The 21571-nt window shown below is 39.4% G+C and overlaps 1 protein-coding gene across 15 annotated transcripts in view; it reads left to right on the forward strand.

Annotated features, from left to right (window-relative positions):
* LOC122871139 (ELKS/Rab6-interacting/CAST family member 1-like) overlaps positions 1 to 21571 on the forward strand; it is a 139608-nt gene that overhangs the window by 39621 nt on the left and 78416 nt on the right. For 10 of the 15 annotated variants that reach the window (XM_044185843.1, XM_044185831.1, XM_044185829.1 and 7 more), the window contains 5 exons: positions 1540 to 1680; positions 3691 to 3831; positions 6310 to 6503; positions 11231 to 11242; positions 19864 to 19999. In XM_044185843.1, the coding sequence (XP_044041778.1) occupies positions 1540 to 1680; positions 3691 to 3831; positions 6310 to 6503; positions 11231 to 11242; positions 19864 to 19999 (624 nt within the window). The remainder of the gene's footprint in view (positions 1 to 1539; positions 1681 to 3690; positions 3832 to 6309; positions 6504 to 11230; positions 11243 to 19863; positions 20000 to 21571) is intronic. The other 5 variants (XM_044185832.1, XM_044185834.1, XM_044185836.1 and 2 more) reach the window with 1 other exon arrangement.

Genomic DNA, 21571 nt, shown 5'->3' on the forward strand with positions numbered 1-21571 from the left:
CATAAAACAGTTCTGAACCACCTGAGCATGGGAATTGAACCCTCAGCCGCCTGTTTGATGATCTGTTATTCTACAGTCAGGACTCGACCCTGATTCTGGCAAAAGGAACCAGTGACACTTACACCAGCCGACCACTTTTAAGTGTTTGATGAGAATATATTTTTGTACTGTAAAGCACGATTATGTTACCGACTCGATCGCCTTTGCACGCACGCACACACACACACACACACACACAGGAAACAGGGCTATTAATTGTCCAGTGACTAATATTCAGGGTGTCAGCTGGATGTGTGAGTGTTGGCAGGCAGAGATGGCCGACGACTAACTTCACTCAAACGACTTTCACAAGCTTTTTTCCCCTCCATTTTCATTGTTTTGGTGCCTTTGGATATCTTTCCTTTTTAGCTTTCTTCCTTTCCATTTTTCCATCTCTTTCTTCCTTCATTTTGTTACTCCTTTTCTCTGTCACACACACATTGTTTTGCATTGTGTTCTGTTTCAAAGCAGAACAAAATAAGTTATGTTTACTTTAAGTGTTTACTCTGTTTTATGCTTCAATTTTATGCATAACATCTTGTTTATGTTTCATGCTATTTAAAGTTCATTGTTCAGTTTTATAGTTTTGTCTTTGCATACAGTATAAATAACCCTAATTCCATTGAATATCTGAGTATTGAATATTCACTCTTTTTATAGTATCTATATTTGTGAGGACCCTCATTGACATAATGCACTTACTAGCCCCTAACCCCTAACTTTAACCATCAAAACTACATACCTAAGCCTTACCCTTACAGTATCTTAATCTAAACTTAATTCTAAATAGATAAGTTGTTTAGTCAGTTAGTTGGTCGATATTTTGATAATCTATTCATCATTTAAGTAATTTATTAAGGAAAAATGCCGCCAAATATTTTCTGCTTCCAGCCTCTCAAATGTAAGGATGTGCCCCTCTCCTCTGTTTTCTATATCTTTGGATATAGAATATCTTTGGGTTTTGGACAGATGTTTGGATATAACAAGCAATAATCGTTAATTTTAACCATAACCCTAAACCAAGTCTTAAGCTTTTTAAAGAAGTGAGGCCCAGCCAAAATATCCTCGCTTTCAAAATAAATGTTGTCACTCTCAAGGCTGAAAACTTAAATCGGTCCTCACAAAGATAGAACTACAGTAGAAGAACACACACAGCACAGCCAGTATACACTCTTTGGGCTTTTTGCGCTGCTTTTGTGTGTGTGAACTTTTATACTTTTGCTTGAACTGGCCGCTGTGTCGTTCTATAGCTGGATAGCGTCTATAGTGTTTTAGTGGTTGTGAATATTACATCTTGTGCCATAACGTATTACGTGTCTAAAATCACTGTTGGCTGTTAGATCCTATCAAAGCTGCCATGCAAGTTTAATGCGACTGTTATTAGTATAGAAACTTGATATTGAATGACTGTGAATAACTGTTGGACTCTTTCTGCCTCCATTCTTCTAACTTCCATCCCTCATTCCTCTCCTCCTCCTCCTTCTCCTTCTCGATGTCCAGGAGCGAATCATCGAGCGGTTGAAGGAGCAGCGGGAGAGGGAAGAGAGAGAAAAGGGGGAGGAGATGGAGTCCAGCAAAAAGGAGCTGAAGGAGTTGAGGGAGAAGGTCTCCCAGCTGCAGGCTGACCTGGCTGACCGTGAGGTAGAAGACACACACATGCAAACACACTCATCCATATCTGTGCTATAAGTCAGAAAAACACTCTCTCTCTCCTCTCCCTCTCTGTGTCAAGGTAACGAGATTGATCTATCGCTGTAGAACAGACCTTGGATCCTCCCAAAGTCCGTGCGCTGAAGGATAAACAGTGACATTTCCTTGACAACAATATGCTTCACAACCAATGAAAACAGTGATTGTAGCTGAATTCTTCTTGCTTTGTGATTCATACAAAACACCACAGCAGAGGCAAAGAAGGAGAGGCAGAAGATGACAAAGCATTTTTAAGCACTGTCTTTGCTTTATTCATCCTGCAGCAGTTGGGCAGCACAGTAGGAAAGTTACAATTAACCACTTCAGGAAAACCAAAATTTAGCAAAACAGTGTATTTTAACAAAATATCCCTCAGGAGGCATAGGCAGGTAGAAGCCTAGTGTTGTCCATCTGTCATGACCATATCAACATATCAGAAGTTAGCTAACATGAGAAAGGAAATACATACACTGATGCATAAAAAATAACTATTGTTACATTTAACGTTATGTTTATGTCGATATACATTTTAGGTCATAGGGTACTGACCTAGATCTTAGCCGGCTGGTTGATTGGTTCAGATTCTCCTCACCTGCTCCACTTTTTTCAGTGCGTCAAGTGTATGTGACTTTTTATGTTTCAGTTTTGGACAGATTAAAGAAACCAGATACAGTGTTAATTACTGAGCTTTAGAGGTGCTGGTAGGCAGACTTTTTTTAACCTTTGGACAGAGCAAGGCTAACTGTTTCCCCCTGCTTCCAGTCTTTATGCTAAGCTAAGCTAACCACCTGCTGGCTCCAGCTTTATATTTAGCGTATAGACATGAGAGTGGTAATGATTTCCTCGTTTAACTCTCAGCAAGAAAGAGAATATGTGTATTTCCCAAAAAAGTCAAACTATTCCTTTTAAAAGGGGAAATGCACACGTTGTTGTAGTGAAAAGTCCTTTATGAGTTTTTTGACTTGACTATTCAGCTAATTTTAGTGATTGTGGGGTCATAAAACCTGTTACAGTTCCATTATATAATTTGAGAAATACATGGGAAAACTCACGGAGGAAACAAGCATTCCTTTCTACACTGCTAAACGCAGATGTGGGGTTTGTCTGACAACAGCAATATATATGTACCTAAATATAATCAGAGTAAGCACCAAGGTTGACCAAAGCCCAGTCAAACATGATGATCCGTAGTCTAGAGTTGGTATTGTCAGTCAAGGGTAAAATTACACGTCTGAGTGTCTCTCCTTCTGGTCCCGTTGGTTTCTGTTTCAATGGCCCTACCAAAAGAGGAAAAGACCAGAAAAGAAAGGGAGAGAGACTTCACGGATGGAGAGATTGAGCTGGAAGAGTGAGAAAAGAGACAGGTCATGGGAAAAGGTTTTGAAGAACAAGGGACAGTATCAATCCCACAACTGTGTAGGAAGGCCTTAAAGGATAATTCAAGTTTCATACAACTTGGATTTTATTTTTTTATATTAGCCATCATTCCTATCAGTAATAATAACATTGTACTCACCAAACTTATTTGGCTGAGAAAATGAAACAAACAAACAGTTGTTTCATTGAAGTTTACAGGTCGATTTCTTGGTTCAGCTTTGACTTAGAATACTTGCTGTAGTTGTGCTCACACACAATTTTACTGTGCAATGGTTGGAATATTACCAACATTTCATGTGCGCTCTCTCTCGCACCACATAATAATGTTAAGATGAATTACTTTGGCAAGTACAATGTTACCGTAACTGGTAGACAAGATTAACAAAGTTACAAAAATAAGACCCATGTTGTAATAAACTGGAATTATCCTTTAATGCAGGTTAGTGACAATACTGTTGATGAGCAAGGCACTTAACCCCCAACTGCTTCAGTAGAGCTGCTCAGTGTTTAGAACTAAGAAGTTGTAGTATTGACTTCCTTCCTTATCTCTCTTTGTCTGCATTATTCTTTCTTTTTTGCTCTCAGACGTCTGTGTTGGATCTGAAGGAGAAGGCTTCCTCTCTGGCTTCCTCCACTCTGAAGAAGGACAGCAGGCTGAAGAGTCTGGAGATTGGCCTGGAGCAGAAGAGAGAGGAGTGTGTCAAACTTGAGAACCAACTCAAGAAGGTTAGCTGTCCGGCAGCACAATATGAACATACTGTATCACTCAGCAAGATGCTAACAAGAATGACTTTCATTAGAAAATTTGTCTTCTAGTGTACATTTAGTTTTGGCTGAAAGTGTGTGAAATAAGGGATTATTAATAAAATTATAAAAATCATGAAAATGAAATGGTGTAGGTTGCATAAATTGTCCATGTTTGACACCAGTCTTAGACTACATTTGGACCAAAAAGATTCTAACAACTATTTTTAAGATTTGTGATGGTCATGATAGATGGACAACATTAACCAATTGAAAACATCCTTTATATGAATCTCAGTGGTGGAAAAATGCATTCAGTTCAGACAGAAACACAATGGAACACAAATGGAGGATTTTATACTAAAGAACCCCTTGTCTCTTTCTCCCTTTCCTTGTTTTCAAGTAACTGTTTTCCAAGAGAGATGACTGGCTGTGTGTGTGTGTGTGTGTGTGTGTGTGTGTGTGTGTGTGTGTGTGTGTGTGTGTGTGTGTGTGTGTGTGTGTTTGCATATCACATATTCTCTCCCACACAGCAGCCCATAAAATGTTGTGTGTGTGACGGCTTGCTGACAGCCTTACAGTCATTTTCACAGAGTGGAGAAGACAGCATTACCACCACACCCTGAGTGTGTATGTACATCTGTGTGTGTGTGTGTGTGTATGTGTGTGAGAGTATGTGACAGAGAGAGCGAGAGAATGTGTATGAAGGTGTCAGTGTATCTCTGGTGTTTGTCTCATCAGGGTTTATTTCTTAGTCTCTTTCTGTTGCCATGGATGGAAAAAAGAGTGAAAACTTATATGTGTGTGAATTGATTGACATTGTGCATGTGTGTGTGATGTTTCTTTTTTCCTTTCTTATTTGTCTTTCTGTCTCTCTCTCTTTCTCTCTCTCTCTCTTCCCTCCACCCAGATCTTCTTATAATATTGTCAGACACCCAAACATTTCCTCTCCACATAAAGACCTGCAAAAACTGTTGTGCACTTCCAAAACTAATAGGGTTTATGTATTGTGTGACCAAGGCGTGTGCACACACACACAAAGTCAATCTGTCCCAAGAGCAACATTTGCTTCTGGGAAACACACACAGCTGTTCTAACCTCTAAGCTGGTTATAACTTGTTTTTTTCTTTGTTATACTTCATTTGTTTCTTTTTCTCATATTCGACATCTTCTCTGTAGTTTAGCAGAGCAGCAGAAAGAAGAAAGACACTGCAACTCAGTTTAATTTGCTTTTTACTTTACTCACCTTTTCATGCTCGTGCTAAACTTTACATAAATCAGCATTATGTGTGTTTGCGTGTTATGTGTGTGGAAACCAACTCAAACCCAAGACACCATCACTGAGCCAGACTAAAAGGCTTAGACTTATTTATAGCATACTGTAACTGAATAATACACACATTTATAACACAATACGCAATACATATATATTCAAATATCTGCAAACCAAATGGCATTCCCATGAGCCTCAGCTGTACTTTGTGTTCAATGCTAATTACCAAGGGTTAGCATGCACACACTAATCTAAGATGGTGGACATGGGAAGCATTATACCTGCTAAACATCACCATGTTAGCATTGTCATTGTGAGCATGTTAGCATGCTGACTGTAGCATTTAGCTCAGCTTCACAGTGCCGCTAGTATTTCTGTACACTCTTAGTCTTGTTTACTAATTTTTATTGAAAAATATTCTCAGCAGTTTTTTTAAGGAGCAGATCAGTTCAAACTGATTTTCACCATCATTTTATGCCCCCACACGTATAACAGTTGTTGTGTTCCCTGCTGTAAGAAGACACCACAGTTTACAAAAAACAGTCTTGCGAAATTGTATTTTTTTGAAAAATGTGGAGAAAATGCTAATGAGCTGCTGAGTATTCATCCCATAACTTCAAAAATAAACATGGCTAAACAAGTGTCATGATATTTTCACTTCCATTTTGATTTTTAAATATTTTTTCCACCTTTTGAAATAAAAAAGTTAAACAGATTAATACTTAGACTATAGAAATAAAGGAGCCCTAAATGCATTGTACAAAATCCATTAAAATCCTGTATGTCTCATAAGTGCTCTTTGTTTGTGTTAGCCAGGCTTGGTATTGCTCCACTAAATTACTTTTTATTTTATCACCTGATGCAGCCTCATTGTGTTGAAGCATCTCAATTTCAAACATGGTACACAATATATCTGATATGCTGAATGCAATCTCACTAAAGTAAAGGTCTGGTATGTAAAAGGATACAAATCTTGTATGTGGTCCTTGAAAGACTGGTCTGCGAGTATCATTTTACCAATTATAGACCAATTATACTCTTAAACAGTTTACAAAGACACGTGTCACTTTCATCAAATCCATCCAACCCATCCTCAACACCGATGTTGTTATTGGCATATTCGCGGTGGTCACCTAATTTTGAAAGCTAACGCTCGGTTTATTTATAATAATTAATTTCTTTTCCAGGCTCAGAGTGCAGTGGCAGATTCCCAGGCCAGTACTGAACTCTCCGAACGCATCTGCTGCCTGGAGCAGGAAGTGACCCAGCACAAAGAGGATGCTGGGAAGGCCCAATCTGAGGTGGAACGACTTCTGGAGATCCTGAGAGAGATGGAGAATGAAAAGAACGACAAGGAGAAAAAGATCCATGAGCTGGAGAGGTGAGAGATGAGGATAAAGAGACGCATTAATACAGAGCAATGACAAAAAGATGGTGAATTTGAAAAGAAAAAAAAAATTCACTGTTTGTGAAAAAGAACATTTTAAAAACTGAATTTCTGCAACATTACGGCATCTTCCTCTTTCCTCTATGAACCTAAATCAGTAGAAACCAAGACCAAGACTATCTTTACTTGTTGAATTGATCATTTTAGATTGGACTCCACTTTGTTGTCCACCTTCCATACAATTTCAAGCTACATACCATTGGAGTCTATGGTAATCTTTACTGCAGTACTAATCCAGTAGTTTTTCCTTTTTCTCACCCTTTCCTCTCCCTTCTTTCTTCCCCTTTTCTCCTTTCATTTCGGCTTCTGACATCACTCCTCTTTTCTAATTTCTGTCATTGTACCTTATTCACATGTGTGTATGCATAAATATATATGTATGCATTCATGCGATTCTGCATCTGTATGAGTGCGTTTACGTTTGTTTGTGTGTGCGTGCACACCCATCATACCCCAGAAACCCCTCTGCTTCTCATCTGTGGCCTTCTCAGCAGTCGCGAAAACAGGCCCCTCCCCCTGCTGCCTCTCAGCAGCCAATGGGGGGGCTGGTGTGGGACTACCTGGGCACGTGAGTGGCTGGTGGCCCTGTCAGTCAATTAGACAGATGCACGACAAAACTCACTTTGCTTGTCGGAGGACGGGATATGAGAGCACTATGAAAGCAACCAGTCCCATGTGGAAAAGCTTTATGGAATTAAATGCTTCAGATTCATCAAAAAGGAAATTTGATGGACAATTTCACCCAACGTGCCTCAATTTTTTCCCATTGGGAATTGAACGTCTAACCACCACAGGACCACAAGTTGAGATCCTAGATGAAATACATGTAGTCAGAGGTTCTTTCATTGAGATTAAAATAAGATTGAACAGAATTGTTTGTTGTTTTTCTTTGTTGAATATGATATTAAACTTAATATCTTTGAATTCAGATAAAACAAGCATTTTTAATATGTCACAATGGAAAATTATAATGGATATTTTTCTCTGTTTTCTGACATATTACAGACAACACAATTCATTAAATAATCATTAACAGATAAATTGATAATGACCGTTAATAGCAGCCCTAAAATTATTTTTTTTCTCATAGTGTATCACATAAAAAAAAAAGACAAACAATTGTGACTTGTCAAGATATTTCTCATGTTTGCAAGCCTTTTCCACATGGGACAGAGCTGAGTATGTTCACTAATAATCACCTTTAAAGAGTTGCAGCATTTGTTGAATGTTCACCAAGCCGCTCTAATACGGCTTATTTGGACTGTTTGCAGATTGAAAAAAATCCCCCTAAAGTTCAGTTATCGGCACCAGTTTTTGTCGTCTGTTATACTGCAGTATGACAAGCCGAACTGCTCCCAAAAGTTTGTAAAACGAGGGCACAGTTTGGCATCAGTGTCTCTGCTGTGCAGCCTGAAACTCTTTGAGCCTCTGTTCCTGTCAATGACGCAACTCTTTCATTTAGTGGCTCTGTTTTCACACTTCACTTTTGTTTTACTTTCAGCCGAGGATGTCTGACTTTGCAGAGTTTAACACACTCTTTTTCTTTCATTAGGAGTCTGGACAGTTCCCTCCATTTTTTTGTATTCCTTTGTCTGTTTCTAACGACTTTTCTACCTGTCTGTCTCTTTTTCTTTATGTGTGCCTATGTACACTATATCTACCTCATAAACTAGTCTTAATCTTAATCTGTCTTTTCTTTCTGTCTATATCTGATTATCTGTCTGCCTGCATGCCTGCCTGCCTCTGTGTTTACCTGTCTCCTTGAATATCTGTTTCATTCTATGTGTCTGTTGTTCTGCCTGTGTGTCTGTTCATGGGTATTTCTGTATGAAGAAAACAGGAGCCTCAGTAGATTAAGTTGCTTCTTAAAAACAATTCTTCTTAAGCAAGGTCAAGAGTCTTCATCTCATGGCCGACATTTAGAAAAACAATTTGAAGTGTACAAAGAGGTTGAACTGGGTTATATTTTGTTTCGAGTAGTGAGAGCAAAGTTTGTTAGACAGATCAGAGCTGTCTGTGGTTATGAAAACTGGTCCGTCTGTCTGTCTGTCTGTCTGTCTGTATGCCTTTGATTTCTGAACTATCATATGCTTTCTGTCTGCGCCTTCTCTCTTTCTGTTTCTTTAATCTTTTCCTCCACTTTCTTCCTTGGACATGATCTCTACCCACTCACACTCTAAACTCCTCTCTCTCTCTCTTTCTGTCTGTGTGTTTAGTAGTTTGACTGTAAGACTAATGGTTGTTAATGATTTTAGGGAGATTCAGTGTTTCCTCACTGTGTCTCTGTCTGGCCAGTAGAAATACTAGACTATTAATAATTCAGCACCTGCTGACTTCAAACTGGTGGGTTTTGACTGTATGTGTGTTTGTGTGTGTTTGTGTGTGTGTGTGTGTGTGTTATTTAGTCTGCCAGTAGCCACAGATGCAGATTTACAGCGGTGCTAGCTTTGTGGATAACACTGTAATGTAACTTTATAACCATTTAAAATTGCAGATGGTTGAGCTCTTACAGTAAGCTCTTACGTCATATGTATTTGAAAGATGTTTCATTCTCCCTGTGGATTACAATAAAATAAAGGCTTCTCTGCAACTGATATTTATTATCTGAACTTTGCGGGCAGCTCTTAGGAAACTGGAAAGATATTAAATCTGGCCTTAGTACCTTATGTTTGAGAACAGTATCCTCTAATAGTAAAATTAAGATTAAGTGGATTTTTATGAGGAAATTTAACTTTCACACACTGGCACACACACAGTCGTTATTGTGAAGTAAGCGGTTTGTAGAGGTTATATTAGAGGGTGTAAGGATGTATGATACTTTTTAGATCTTCACATTTAGTGGTTTCATTTAGCTGTTAGATGTATGATGAGGACAATTATCCCTGGCTAACTTGAGGCTGTGGTAAAGTGTTGACATGGTGAAACACAGTCATGAAAAGGGCAGAACTGACTGTTTTTAAGCCCCGCCCCCCTTAGTTACTGTTGCTACACCTGTCAGGCTAGCTTTCTATTCTCACATGGAACATATGAAGTTAACAAAATACTCCTTCCTCAAAAACTACCATCAAGGTACCATTGAGGCATTTTAACCCAAATGCTCCTTTACTGGCTGTTCACAGATGTCAGTATTTGTAACTGTATGGTGGTTTGAAGAGCCATGAATTAACAAATGTTCCCTGTTTAAGATTATAATAATGTATTCAGCAACTAGACTTTTTTGAACTCGCAAGCACTGACCCTGTAACATAAAGTGTACTAATACTGAGTTTATCTCAGTGTTACCTAACCCTGCTGTGAATTATAAGACTTACCCTCAAGCTAACAGGTACGTCAGAGGAGGATACGTTCGCCTGTGGCCAACTCTTAGTTTGCCACCAAGGCTAACCTTGGGCTACGAGTGAGCAGCGGGAACGTTACTAATGAAAAGATCAGATGTGGGTGAAACAAGGGTAAAAATCAACCCTCTCTCTTTCCGCTCTAGGTTAAATCCAGCTGTAATGGTGCCAGGTTATTTATTTCAGTAGTAGTACTAGGATGGTAATTGGAGCAGACTGAGTGACTTCACACTGAGGGGAAATGGAGCTGAAAATCTGCCCTGATGGCCAAAATAAAGGATTTGGACAGAAGAGTGGAAAACAGAGAGGGGGAAAGAAAGAGGAAAAGGGAAAGGAAGGTGGTGGTGGAGAGAGAAAAACAACGAGACAGAAATGAAATAACGGGTGGAGACGTAGAGAAAGAAAGAAAAGAAGAACAGACAACATGGTAGGGAGAAGTAAACAGAAAACGAAACTGACAGAAAAGACTGGAAAGGGAAAAAATAAAGGAGGTTTAGAGTATAAACCTGAGTAATGGGAAATTAGAGAAGTTTATTGCGTGTTATATTGTTCTGTAATGGACAATTTGTCTCTGGCACGCTGTCATTAGCGTGCGTTCCCAGGCATAAGCTCACCCTGGAGTTTGGGCTCTGCCAGTTCAATCAAACACATGAGGAGTGATTGGGTGGAATACTTTTGGGGTCAACCAATGTAGGAAGTGAATTTTCTTCAAATTTCATATCTTAATGATTACATGCCATATGCCTTTTGGTGGAGACTTCTCCACAAATCCACAAGCTGCGTACTTCTCAAGTGGCCCCAGCGGGAAGTGAAAGAAGTCGTCTGGAATATAAAAACCATTGAAGAAGAAATAATTCATAGTGAGCACGCTCTCAGCTCATGCTTTGATTGGCTAATTGCTCGCTTTCTATGGTTTGTGACTGCCGTTTCGTCTGTCTGTGTGTGTGTGTGTGTGTGTGTGTGTGCCCTTAAATGTTTGTAGAGGTCATGTGAGGTGAGCAGGCCTCTCATAACCCTCAGTACTGTACTGAAAGAAGAAATGCCTGCTTTCAACCTGTCTATGTGACTGTCTGTCTGCCTGCCTAGCTGTTTGCTTGGTCATGCCTTTCTCCCTGTTTATGTGTCTGCCGCCGTATCTCTATGGTTAATTATGTCTCTAACTGTCTCTCTGTCAGTTCCACTGTCTCTCATCTCTTTCCTCTTTGAATAGTGATCAAGCTGGCAAACCTAGCACTCAACTCCTGTCTTCCCTTTCACCTTTCCCTCTCTTTCTCTGCCTCTCTTTCCCTTTCTTTACAATGCAACGCTGTCACCTGCTCTACCCAGTCTTGCCTCAAGGTTAGTACTGCATGCCTGCTTTTCTTCTTCCATCACTGTCTCTCTCGCCCTCTCCCTCTCATCACGCTCTCCTTCATTGTGATGCTTTTTGTCCTTGCATCGAGACACTCTCTCATCTCCTTCACTCTGTCATAAACTCTGTTTTTAATCCTTCTCATCCTGTCTGTCTTTGAAGGAGACACCTTGACTTTCGCTCTGCTCTCTTTCTCTGCCACATCCCTGCCTCTTTGAAGAGGAAACATTATTGTTTCTTTCTTGCACCCTCCATTATAGCATCCTGCTAGTCTTGTCACGATAAGAGCACTAAATTCAAATTTCAGGCTACCACAGCAAACAAGAAAAATATTCGAGCAATGTATCACTATCATTAACTTGGACAGCTGTAAACTTTCTTCTAACTTTTGTTGGGTTTCTGTCTTTGTGGCTTTGTGGCTCTTGTAGAGAAATCACTCCACATTTTGTTCCTGTCACTACTTTTGTTAAACAGTTCAGACACTATTTCAAATGTTCAACCAAGGTTTCACAATCTTTTATGGTCAGCGGCTCTATGTTTAGGTCCCAAAATTGTCATGAACGTTGCAATTGGACCGTTAAATTGTGTCAGTTTAAAGAAATAGTTCAACCTTTTGGGAAATACACATATTTGCTTTCTTGCCAAGAGTTAGAGGAAAATATTGATACCACTCTCATATCTGTAGGGTAAATTTGTTGCTGGAGCCAGGAGACGCTTAGCTTAGGCTTCACAGGGTGAAACAGCTAGCCTGGCTCTCTCTTAAGGTATAAAAAAATCCACCTACCAGCATCTTTAAAGCTCACTAACTAAAACTTTAGATTCTGTTGTCATTACCATGAGGTGGCCAGGCAATCAGCAGAGACTCCAGGAAGTTGCTGCTCCTAACCAAGGAATAATCAAACTAGATATAAAACGTGTTAATTACTGAGTTTTCGACAGGCTGGTAGGCAGATTTTGTACCTTTGGACACTGCCAGGCTAGCTCTTTCCCCCTGTTTCCAGTCTTTATACTAAGCTAAGTTAACTGTCTGCTGGCTATAGCCTCATATTTAACGAAGAGGTATCTTACTCTTGTCAGGAAAGTGAAAATGTTGAACTATTTCTTTAACTATGGCATCGTAAGGCATCGTCCACATCCCAAGATGACAAAACTTCTATTTCTTCTTTTTTGACTTTTAAATATTCCTAGCTGCACTCAGGAGGCGACTCTAATGAGATTTCAGCATGCAAAACCCAAAGTCGGAATTCGAGCTTTTCTAACAGACATATCAAAGTCATATTGAAATTTCTCTGACCTACACATTGTGATCGACCACATAATAACCACTTCTTCCCTTCTGTTTCCTGCATAAATCTGGTGGTCTGGGTGTTTTTTGCGCTCTGCTCTGCTGTAAAGGCCAGCTCCTTCTTTGCTCTTTCTTTTCAACTTCCAGAGCCACCGTTCCCCCTGCCGTCTTGTCAGCTTTTTCATCGCTGTTGTGGTGTTTTGTGATTCAACTCTAGAGGGGGAAAAAAACAAAAGACTAAGTTAGCATTGCCTTGCTGTCTGGTAGACAACAGGAGACTTCTTTTTCTTCTTCTGTCCTTTTTGGTTTTTTTTCGTCTTTTTTTGTGGTTGTTTTGATCTTGAGCTAAGGAACTCCTCATCCACTGTCTGACATCAAGGTTTCTGTAGCTTAAAAAAGAATTGCATTGTTTCCCTATGTGTGTGTGTGTGTATCTGTGTGTGTATGTGTGTGATGCCTTTGAGGTCCCGTATGACTCTGAACATTGAGGTGGTGCAGGGATTTGTCCGCTAATGGGTGACAACAAGCTAGCACATGCACAGACACACACACACACACAAACGCTATCACAGACCCATGCACATTGTTTTTTCTGTCTTCCACACACAAACACACATGCAAAAAGGACTTTGCCAGCTAATAGGTGACAACACTACAGTGGGGATGACTGCTGAGAGTTATCTAATTAAAATACCTGCATATACACCATTCCCAGTACTAAAGGAAAATGAAAAACACACTTTTTGTTTACAATTTTGTTAAAGAATATTCAGAAAATAGACACGTCTACAGTGGCGTGTCACTGTAAATTATGCTTTCTTATCCTATTATATTTTGCTTTGTAGTATTATTATATTAACGGTTGTGTTTTGTTGCTTCACTTCGTCATTGTTTGGGATCTCACAGACACAGAATGCAAAATCAACAACAATCAACAATCCCCCTTTAAATGTTTTATTTCTTTTCTTTTGACCTTATTAAAACTCCAATAACAATTCCCTGGTTCCAGCTTCTCACTTGTGAAGATTTGATGCTTTTTTTCTCATGTATGATAGTAAACTGAACATATTTTGGTTTTGGACATTTGGTCAAATAAAACAAGCTATATGAATACATCACCTCAGGCTGTGAGAAATTATAACGATCAATTTCATCATTTTCTGATGTTTAATAGACCAAACAATTAATCGAGAAAATAATCAACAGATTAATCAATAATGACAGTAATCATTAGTTGCAGCCCTCAAAATCATGTTTATACATGTTTATAATTCTTATAAAAGTAAGAACAATTATAAAGTTTCAAGGTGATAAAACAATGTTAAGTATGTTTTTTGAGCTGTTAAACATCCTGGGGTCTCCAAAACCCTGAAAAGAACATGAGGGTTAAAGGAATGCTACTGTATTTTACTGCATGCATACAGTTAACAGCATACTGTAAGTATTGAGACATAATGAGAGTAATCTTTTTATGTTGTTGACTCATCTGCAGTGTAATCTAGAGTTCAGATCAGAAGATGAATATGAGTGTCAGCAATTAATTCAGGGACTTTGTTGTTCTCCATTTTAAACAAAGACACTGCCAAGATCAACTCCAGCTCTCTGTCACATGCTTACACTATTACTATTATCTAAACCCTTTCCCTTCATTTGTATGTTTAGTTCTGAAATGTGGATATATCCCGTAAAAGTGATTTATTTTAATAAGGACAGATGCTATTAAAAAAGACATTTCATTCTGTCTGCTGTTGTATCATAGTATTTTCACAGCTAGTTTCCAGTAACGCACACTGTGGAAGTTTGCACACATACACATGGGTCTTAGCTGCCTTACCTCCTTATTTACCTCGCAAATTTACTTCTCTGCCTGAGGGATTATCTACAGTCATTCCGCAAACAACAACATAAGTATTTCTTTCTTTATTCCTCCAAAATGTCCTGCTTGAACTGTAAGTTTTTCTTCCGCACCAACAGTGGGCAAGACTAAACTATTATGTTTTTGATCATTTTTTTTCCTTTTTTATGTTTTATAGTTTTTATGGGCTTAGTAAACCAAACCAATATTTCCTGTATTTTCAAAGGAAATTCTGAATTCCAAATGGTTAAAAGGAAATCCTTGATGTTAATGTTGGGTGAACGATGTGCAGTAAACATACATGAGGCCCCCGAGCATTTCTGATCAAATATTTATACAGGACTCCAAATGTAATATTAATATTACCTTAATGTGGGTCCCTGAATATCAGCAGCATGCTAATGAGGGAGGTTTAAAAAAAATATATTTTGGAGACTTTGAGGTTTACTGAAGTTTATGAGATTGTGTGTGTGTGTGTGTGTTTTCATTTTTCCTGCTAGTTGCCAGCAGTATTCACAATTTTTTACAACTTTAAGTTTTAATGAAGGCTATTCTATGTTTTTGTGGATGTGTGTGTGTGTGTGTGTGTATGGTCAGTACATGAGGGTATTTTTGAGGTTTTGCAAAATTTAGGATGTTCAAAGTGCTGTCAACAAGTATGTTAGTGTGTGTTTACGTTAACTAATGTTTACTCTATGTGCCACCGTGTTTGCATGTGTGTATTTCTGTACAAATCTTGGACAACAGACACATGTTATGTTGCATGCACAACTATGTGTGTGTGCTTCAAATATTTGTGTGTGGTCCGGCCGAGAGATTCTAATACAAAGCAGGTTGTGTTTGGAACAGTTGACAGCACCGACCATGCATGTGTGTGCGTGTGTCCCCCACTATCAGCACAGTTTTGGTAAATTTGTGCCTTTGTGTGCACTTACACTATGTGTCAATGAGTGTATGATTGTGTGTACGTTGTGTGTGTGTGTGTGTGTGCAGACTTGGTTTCACTGCATATTTGTATGTGGTGTTTACAGCGTTGTGGGTAAAGTGAACTCTCCTGTGATTCCGCCTCCTCCAGCGGTTTTTGCAGCAGTTGTTGAAAGCGATTTCAGAGGGAGAGTGAAGGAAGTATTTTACATATTAAAACCGCTTCAAATGGCACTTTGCCTCCACTGAGTTGAGCCATCGAGTTCACCGAGTAGCTTCTGCTCCTTAAAGCAAGTAGTGTTATACAGTTGAATTTGAACCCATGTCATAACATCAGTTACATAATAATATGGAAATAATATTATTTTGATACGTTATCATACCCCATAGGGAAATTCTCCTTTCTCCTGCCTTCTCCTCGGGGAGGTCACAGGTCAGGATCACACAGAGAACAGCACTCCTGAAGTTTGTACAGTAGGGATTTTTGCGCCATGTAACAAAGTAACTTGTATAGAAATGTAAGACAGCGTCTCTAAATAAGTTCAGAAGGTGATAAGGTAATTGAATGTAATACTGTATGCAGTGTCATAGTATTGTAATTAGTGGTACATTACTGTTGGTATATTAAGCTTTTCAATCCTGCCAGACCCATTGGTTCTTGCATCATTACAAACCACCACGCTTTGTTTTAAATTAAAGTCAACATCCCAAACTTTTTAAAGATAAGATAGTACAGGATGGGGAAATATGCATATGACATGTAGAATATATCCATTTGACGTAATTATGCAGCAATAAACATGTCGTCTTTGGTTTGAATACTTCTTTCAATATAAGTGCCATCCAGCGTTGGCAAAGCATTGGAACAAGCACACACAGGATAGATATGTGATACTAATGTAAACATTTCTAAATTGAATGCAACAAAATTGATGGGAGAAATTATGGTTCAAGAGGTTAAAGGTATTTCCACAAGAGGTGTAACTGACATGACATGTAATTATATATATAGTATATATATATTCTTTATATTTTAAACCCATTTAGAGGGACTAGAAATCTTTAAAAGCACACACAGGTATATTTGTGGTTTCCAGTACGCAGATGTTATATTACCTGCCAGCTATCACATTACCAGCTGATAAAAACACACTTCAGTATCACAGATGATTAACGTCATGACAAATTAGATTCATATGCAGATGATAAATCATTATGGAGAAGATGGCAAACAAAAATTCTGTGATTGTTTGGAGGAGCCAGAGGGAAGGTAAAGCACAGGAGATGGAAGTGACAAAAGAGGGAGTGGAAGGAATCAGGGAGAGGAAAGGAGAGATGACATGGTCCATGGTCTGATGAAAATATTTCATCCAGAGGAAAGAGTAATGTTGCATTTGGAGAGGGAGCATGGAGAAAACTGAAAAGAAAGGGGAGCGGTGAGGTGAAGTACATTTGTCCTCGTGCCTTGGTCTGATGCAAATGCTTGTCATGCAAATAATTATAATGCAACATGCAAAAAATTGGGCAAATAAGTGGAGGGAAAGAGCAGCGTTGGTTTTGATGAGCAAGAAAATTCCAATGAAAGGAGAGGAGGAGAAGGAGGAGGAACTCGTTGTGGTCACATGCAAATGCGTGATAGTTACCCATGCACATGATCTACGTGCTGATACAGGCAAACAAGTGAGGTTTGAGCAAAACAAGTGTTTAGCATTAGCAGAAGAGGAAAGAGAGGGAGCGTAAGTGGGAACTGAGTGTTGAGTCAATAGGAAACATTGCAAACTAAAAGTCTCTTCCTCGTGCACATACACTCACATACGTACAGTAAATGTAGCATGAAGGGGGGAAACCTCAGAGAGCTAACCAGATGGTTGGAGCTTCCTGGAAATCCTCCAATAGGAACATTCCTGCCTGTTTATGACCTGTTACACACTCACACAGGGCGTAGAGCACAAAATTGATCCCAAATATTCAAATTTTATCCCACATTCAGGGTGCAAACTCAAATCAGGACCGAACAAAGGAAACCAAACAATGCCATTAAGCAGCTGACTCCACGCTTACTTCATCTGCTTTCCTGTTGAACCCAATTTGGATGTGATAATGATGTAATGTGTAGGCCTTTAAAATGCACACAAAAACAATACAAGTAAAAACCACACATGTGCACACGCAGCTTAACAAACTGATTATTTTTCTGTGAGCTTTGAGCATCCAGGTGCTGCAGAGCAGTTTTGGCCCCGTAGTCACATTTCAATTTTTCTTCCAACTTCCCAAATTTCTCTGGACGGTTTGGAATTGGGCCCCCTGGACCTTTTAGCAAACACATAGAGGATTTTATGTTACCATCCTCTGCCAATATCATTTCTCAACTTTTCTGGCATTGATGCTTATGTAAAAGCCATTTGATGGATTACTCCCATTACTTTAGGTTAGTTTAGCAGGTAGTTTATGGCTTAGATGGACAGGAAAGATGAAAGAGAGAGGGTGTCATAAAATATTTAGACACTAGAATATGTATATCACTCTGGGTGTAAACAAATAAACTTTATACTCCTACGAATTCAGACAGAAGATTGCACTCAGGAGTAAAGCAGTGGAAATAAAATAAGTGAAGCAGCATTCAGTGAGATTGTAAGATTGCAAATGCATGGATTTAAGCTCAGAGCTTTGTGGTGCACAGACAAAACTCAAAGGTCACGTGACGATTGGAACCTGTTTACACCTCAGTAAACAAAATGTGCAGTGTACGCCCCATAAAAATGATTTCCCATGAGTGCACATGCTTCGCTGACGGAGTTTGCTGTTCCCATCACTGGAGGTCAGCTCCTTCACTAGCAGCTGCAGCAATGGAAGGGAAGAAAATGGATTTATCTACGAGCCTGTAAAAAGTATTTAAAAAATGCAAACATACAAAAGACTCAAGACTTATGCGGGGCGATGCAAAACTCAATAGAAGTCTCTTCTATTGAGTTTGATTAATTTCTAATGTGTTAGTCAGCAGTTTAGTTTCGTCTTACAAGTGTCTTTGTTGGATGTGTGCCGGTGTGTGCACATGCGGGTGTGCATGCGCCTACACGTGTATGCTTACACATTTATCCTTTGTGTTTGACTTATCTTTCATCTGTGTCATGATTCAGTAGACACTGTTAAACCTTACTGGCATTAGCTTGGGTTAGCACACATCTGTGCATGTGTGTGTGTGTGTGAGAGAGAGAGAAAGGTATGAAAGGTCCTGATCAAGTCAAGCTGGTGTGATAGCTGATAGGTCTGTTACAGAGCCACAATGGCTTCCAGACAGCTTAAATAGGGATTAAACCCTTTCTCTCAACCCTGCTGCTCCCATGAGGAATCTCTCTCTCTCTCTTTCTCCCTCTTTTACTCTTGCTCTCTCTCTCCGTCATTCCCCAGATGATGATTTAGACTCTGCTTCCCGACACCCAGTAATCCCTCCATGAAAAGACCTTCATACTTCCCACTATGGAGAAATCTCAAATGTCATCTAGTCATTAATTCATAGCTTTTATTGTACTGATATTTACATTTTAATGGCACATTAACAGAATAGTTAATCAGATTGTCTTGCAGTATCATTTTAATGGCACTAACAGACAGTGTGTCCTGAATATGTGTGGTAGGAGACGGTTCCACTCTATATATTAAATATCATCTGCACTTGTGTGACCTGCCAGTGAATACAGGTGCAACATGTGGGGTCACTGATGGTATTTAATGCTGTTAAAGCATAAAGCTGGTATTTCTTATGGCTTCCCCAAATTATATATTTTTTTATTTGATGAAACGGCACTGTGCTCAACAGCTTCTCAATATGATATCAAATCAGCAAGAAAATAATACTATTTAGTGTGTACTGTAACTCTTGTAATTTAGGGTTTGAATTTGGATTGTGTTGGACTGCCTTCTTCAAGTTAGATTACTGAAACATTTTTTGAAAGTTTTTTAGTTGCAGTTTTGCCTTTATTTGAGGGGAGTAAGGGGAAAGAGAGGAGGAATGACATGCAACAAAGGTCCCAGGCCGGACTTGAACTGGGGATGTTCTTATATGGTCAGCATCTTAGAGAGGCCACCAGGATGGACTATTTTATTGAGGCATTTGTGCATTTTTGGGACATAATCTAAGTTGCTAAATTAATACAGGCCCATTTGTCTGTTTCCTTGAGACTCTAACGTTTAGATTACCATTTTTAAGTGTGGTTATTGAGTCAGTTGATCATTTTTGAGACATACTCTTAAAGGTAATGTACTGTATGTAAATATTAAATAATAATATTAAATGTTTGTGGTCCAAATGTCAGTGATGCAATGAAATCATTAGAGCTCAATTATCCTCTCTTCTTAATAGACCACTGCCATGACCAGCTCCTAATTTTCAGTGTGCATTTACCATATAACTACTACTAATACCATATCCATGAATATCGCCATTCTTAACTTTGTGAACTCCAGACAGACTTTTTTAGTCAGGGATACTGTATGTCGGTGATGCATTGACTTTGATGTCGTATTGTGTGTGTGTGTGTGTGCAGGCAGATGAAGGACCAGTCGAAGAAGGTGGCTAACATGAAACACAAGGAGCAGCTGGAGAAGAGCAGGAATGCCCAGATGATGGAGGACGCCAGGAAGAGAGAGGACAATCTGAACGAAAGCTCCCAGCACATAAAGGTATGGAGGGAGGAGGAAGAGGGAGGAGGAGGCTGAGAGTTGTGTGTATGGGGGGGTACGAGAGGGTGAAAAAGTGAGAAAGAAAAAGTTTCTCTCCTTCTCTCTGTCCTACCTTGAATATTGTCTGCTATCACAACAATGCTTCATCATAACGTGACAATTGTGACAGGGAGCAGCCTGAGGCAATGTCAAACACACTCACTCTCTCACACACACACACACACGATGCAGCGCTCGCTCGGGGAGTGTATGAGAGATGACTGACAGGGAGAGCAGATGGAAGATGGAGAGGAGAGGAGGAAAAAATGGTTGGAGAAGTGAAGGGGAGAAAAGAGGTGAGGAAGAGAGGTGATTAGAGGAGACATAAGGGGCCCATGCACTAAACTATGTAGTGAATGCTGTGGCTTTTAAAATGCTTTCCGTGGTGTGAGAGCATCTCTTAATTGTCTGCTGGGGGAGTGTCAAGTGACAACAAGATTAACAGCCATGTGTAGGGTGTTGATTTCTTAATATTTCTTCATATTTCAGGTTTTCTTTCACCTCTGAATCCTTACCTTTAATCTCACCTTTTTCACCTCTAATTTCCCTTCCCATTTCTCCCTGACTTCCTCTTTCCTTTTTTTCCTCATCCATCCGCCTCTTCCTCCTCCCTCTCTTCTTCCAGTAATCGTTAACCTCAGTGGTCTCTCTGATTAGAGGCAGATGAAAACACTCTTTCTGTGTGTGTGTGTGTTTGTGCAAATAAGCGTATGCTCCCTCTAGCTAAGATTGATCTTTGGTTTCAGGAGTTTGGAAGTTGTCATTTATGTGTATGCGTGTGGTTAGGAGATGAGCTGATAGCTACGTGAGTCACTCAGACTTATGAGACCGCAGTGGTTACAACCATGACTAGTGTGTGTGTCAGTTGTAAGCCATTCAGCATAGTTTAACCAGCACTGAAGACTGAAAATGGAATGTGAGTATAATTCAGACCGTAAATTAAATTCAATACAATAAGAAGATTTAATCCAATTAAAGTCCATCTCAGTCTGCATAGTTAGACACCAAGTAATGTTGGATCTGGAGCAGGATTCAGAGCACATGTGTTGGAGATGTTCTGGAGGTTCATGGCCACTGTAATGTCTCAACCTCTCTCTGCCTCCATCAGGTATTCATTCAACTCTAATTTAACCAGGAAAGTCAGTTGCCTGGCGGAGGAAAAATAGCTCTTTATGGGGAATTGGGGGGGAAGTTCATGTAATGATTTTAGTCAGAAACAGCTTCATGTGTGATTGGGAATTCTTGAGAGTCCTCAGAGGCAGATGGAGATCAGATTGTCTAATTTGCAAGTCTTTTGCAGCTTATTCCAGTTGCTGGGAGCAGCAAACTGGAATGAGGAGTGTCCAAGGTTTTCACCCTGGGGACATGTTAAGCAGGATGTGACAGGGAAAGTTGCTGTTACGGGAAACTGATTGAGTAATACACAGTCTGTCAGATATGAAGGATCTTAGATCAAGGAAAGTTTTGTACTGTACAGTATATGAGTAAGCCAATTGATTTTCTGGCTAGTGTACCCCATTTTAAAAGCCTCCC

This window comes from Siniperca chuatsi, linkage group LG23 (genome assembly GCF_020085105.1).
Source record: "Siniperca chuatsi isolate FFG_IHB_CAS linkage group LG23, ASM2008510v1, whole genome shotgun sequence".
Lineage (NCBI taxonomy): Eukaryota > Metazoa > Chordata > Actinopteri > Centrarchiformes > Sinipercidae > Siniperca > Siniperca chuatsi.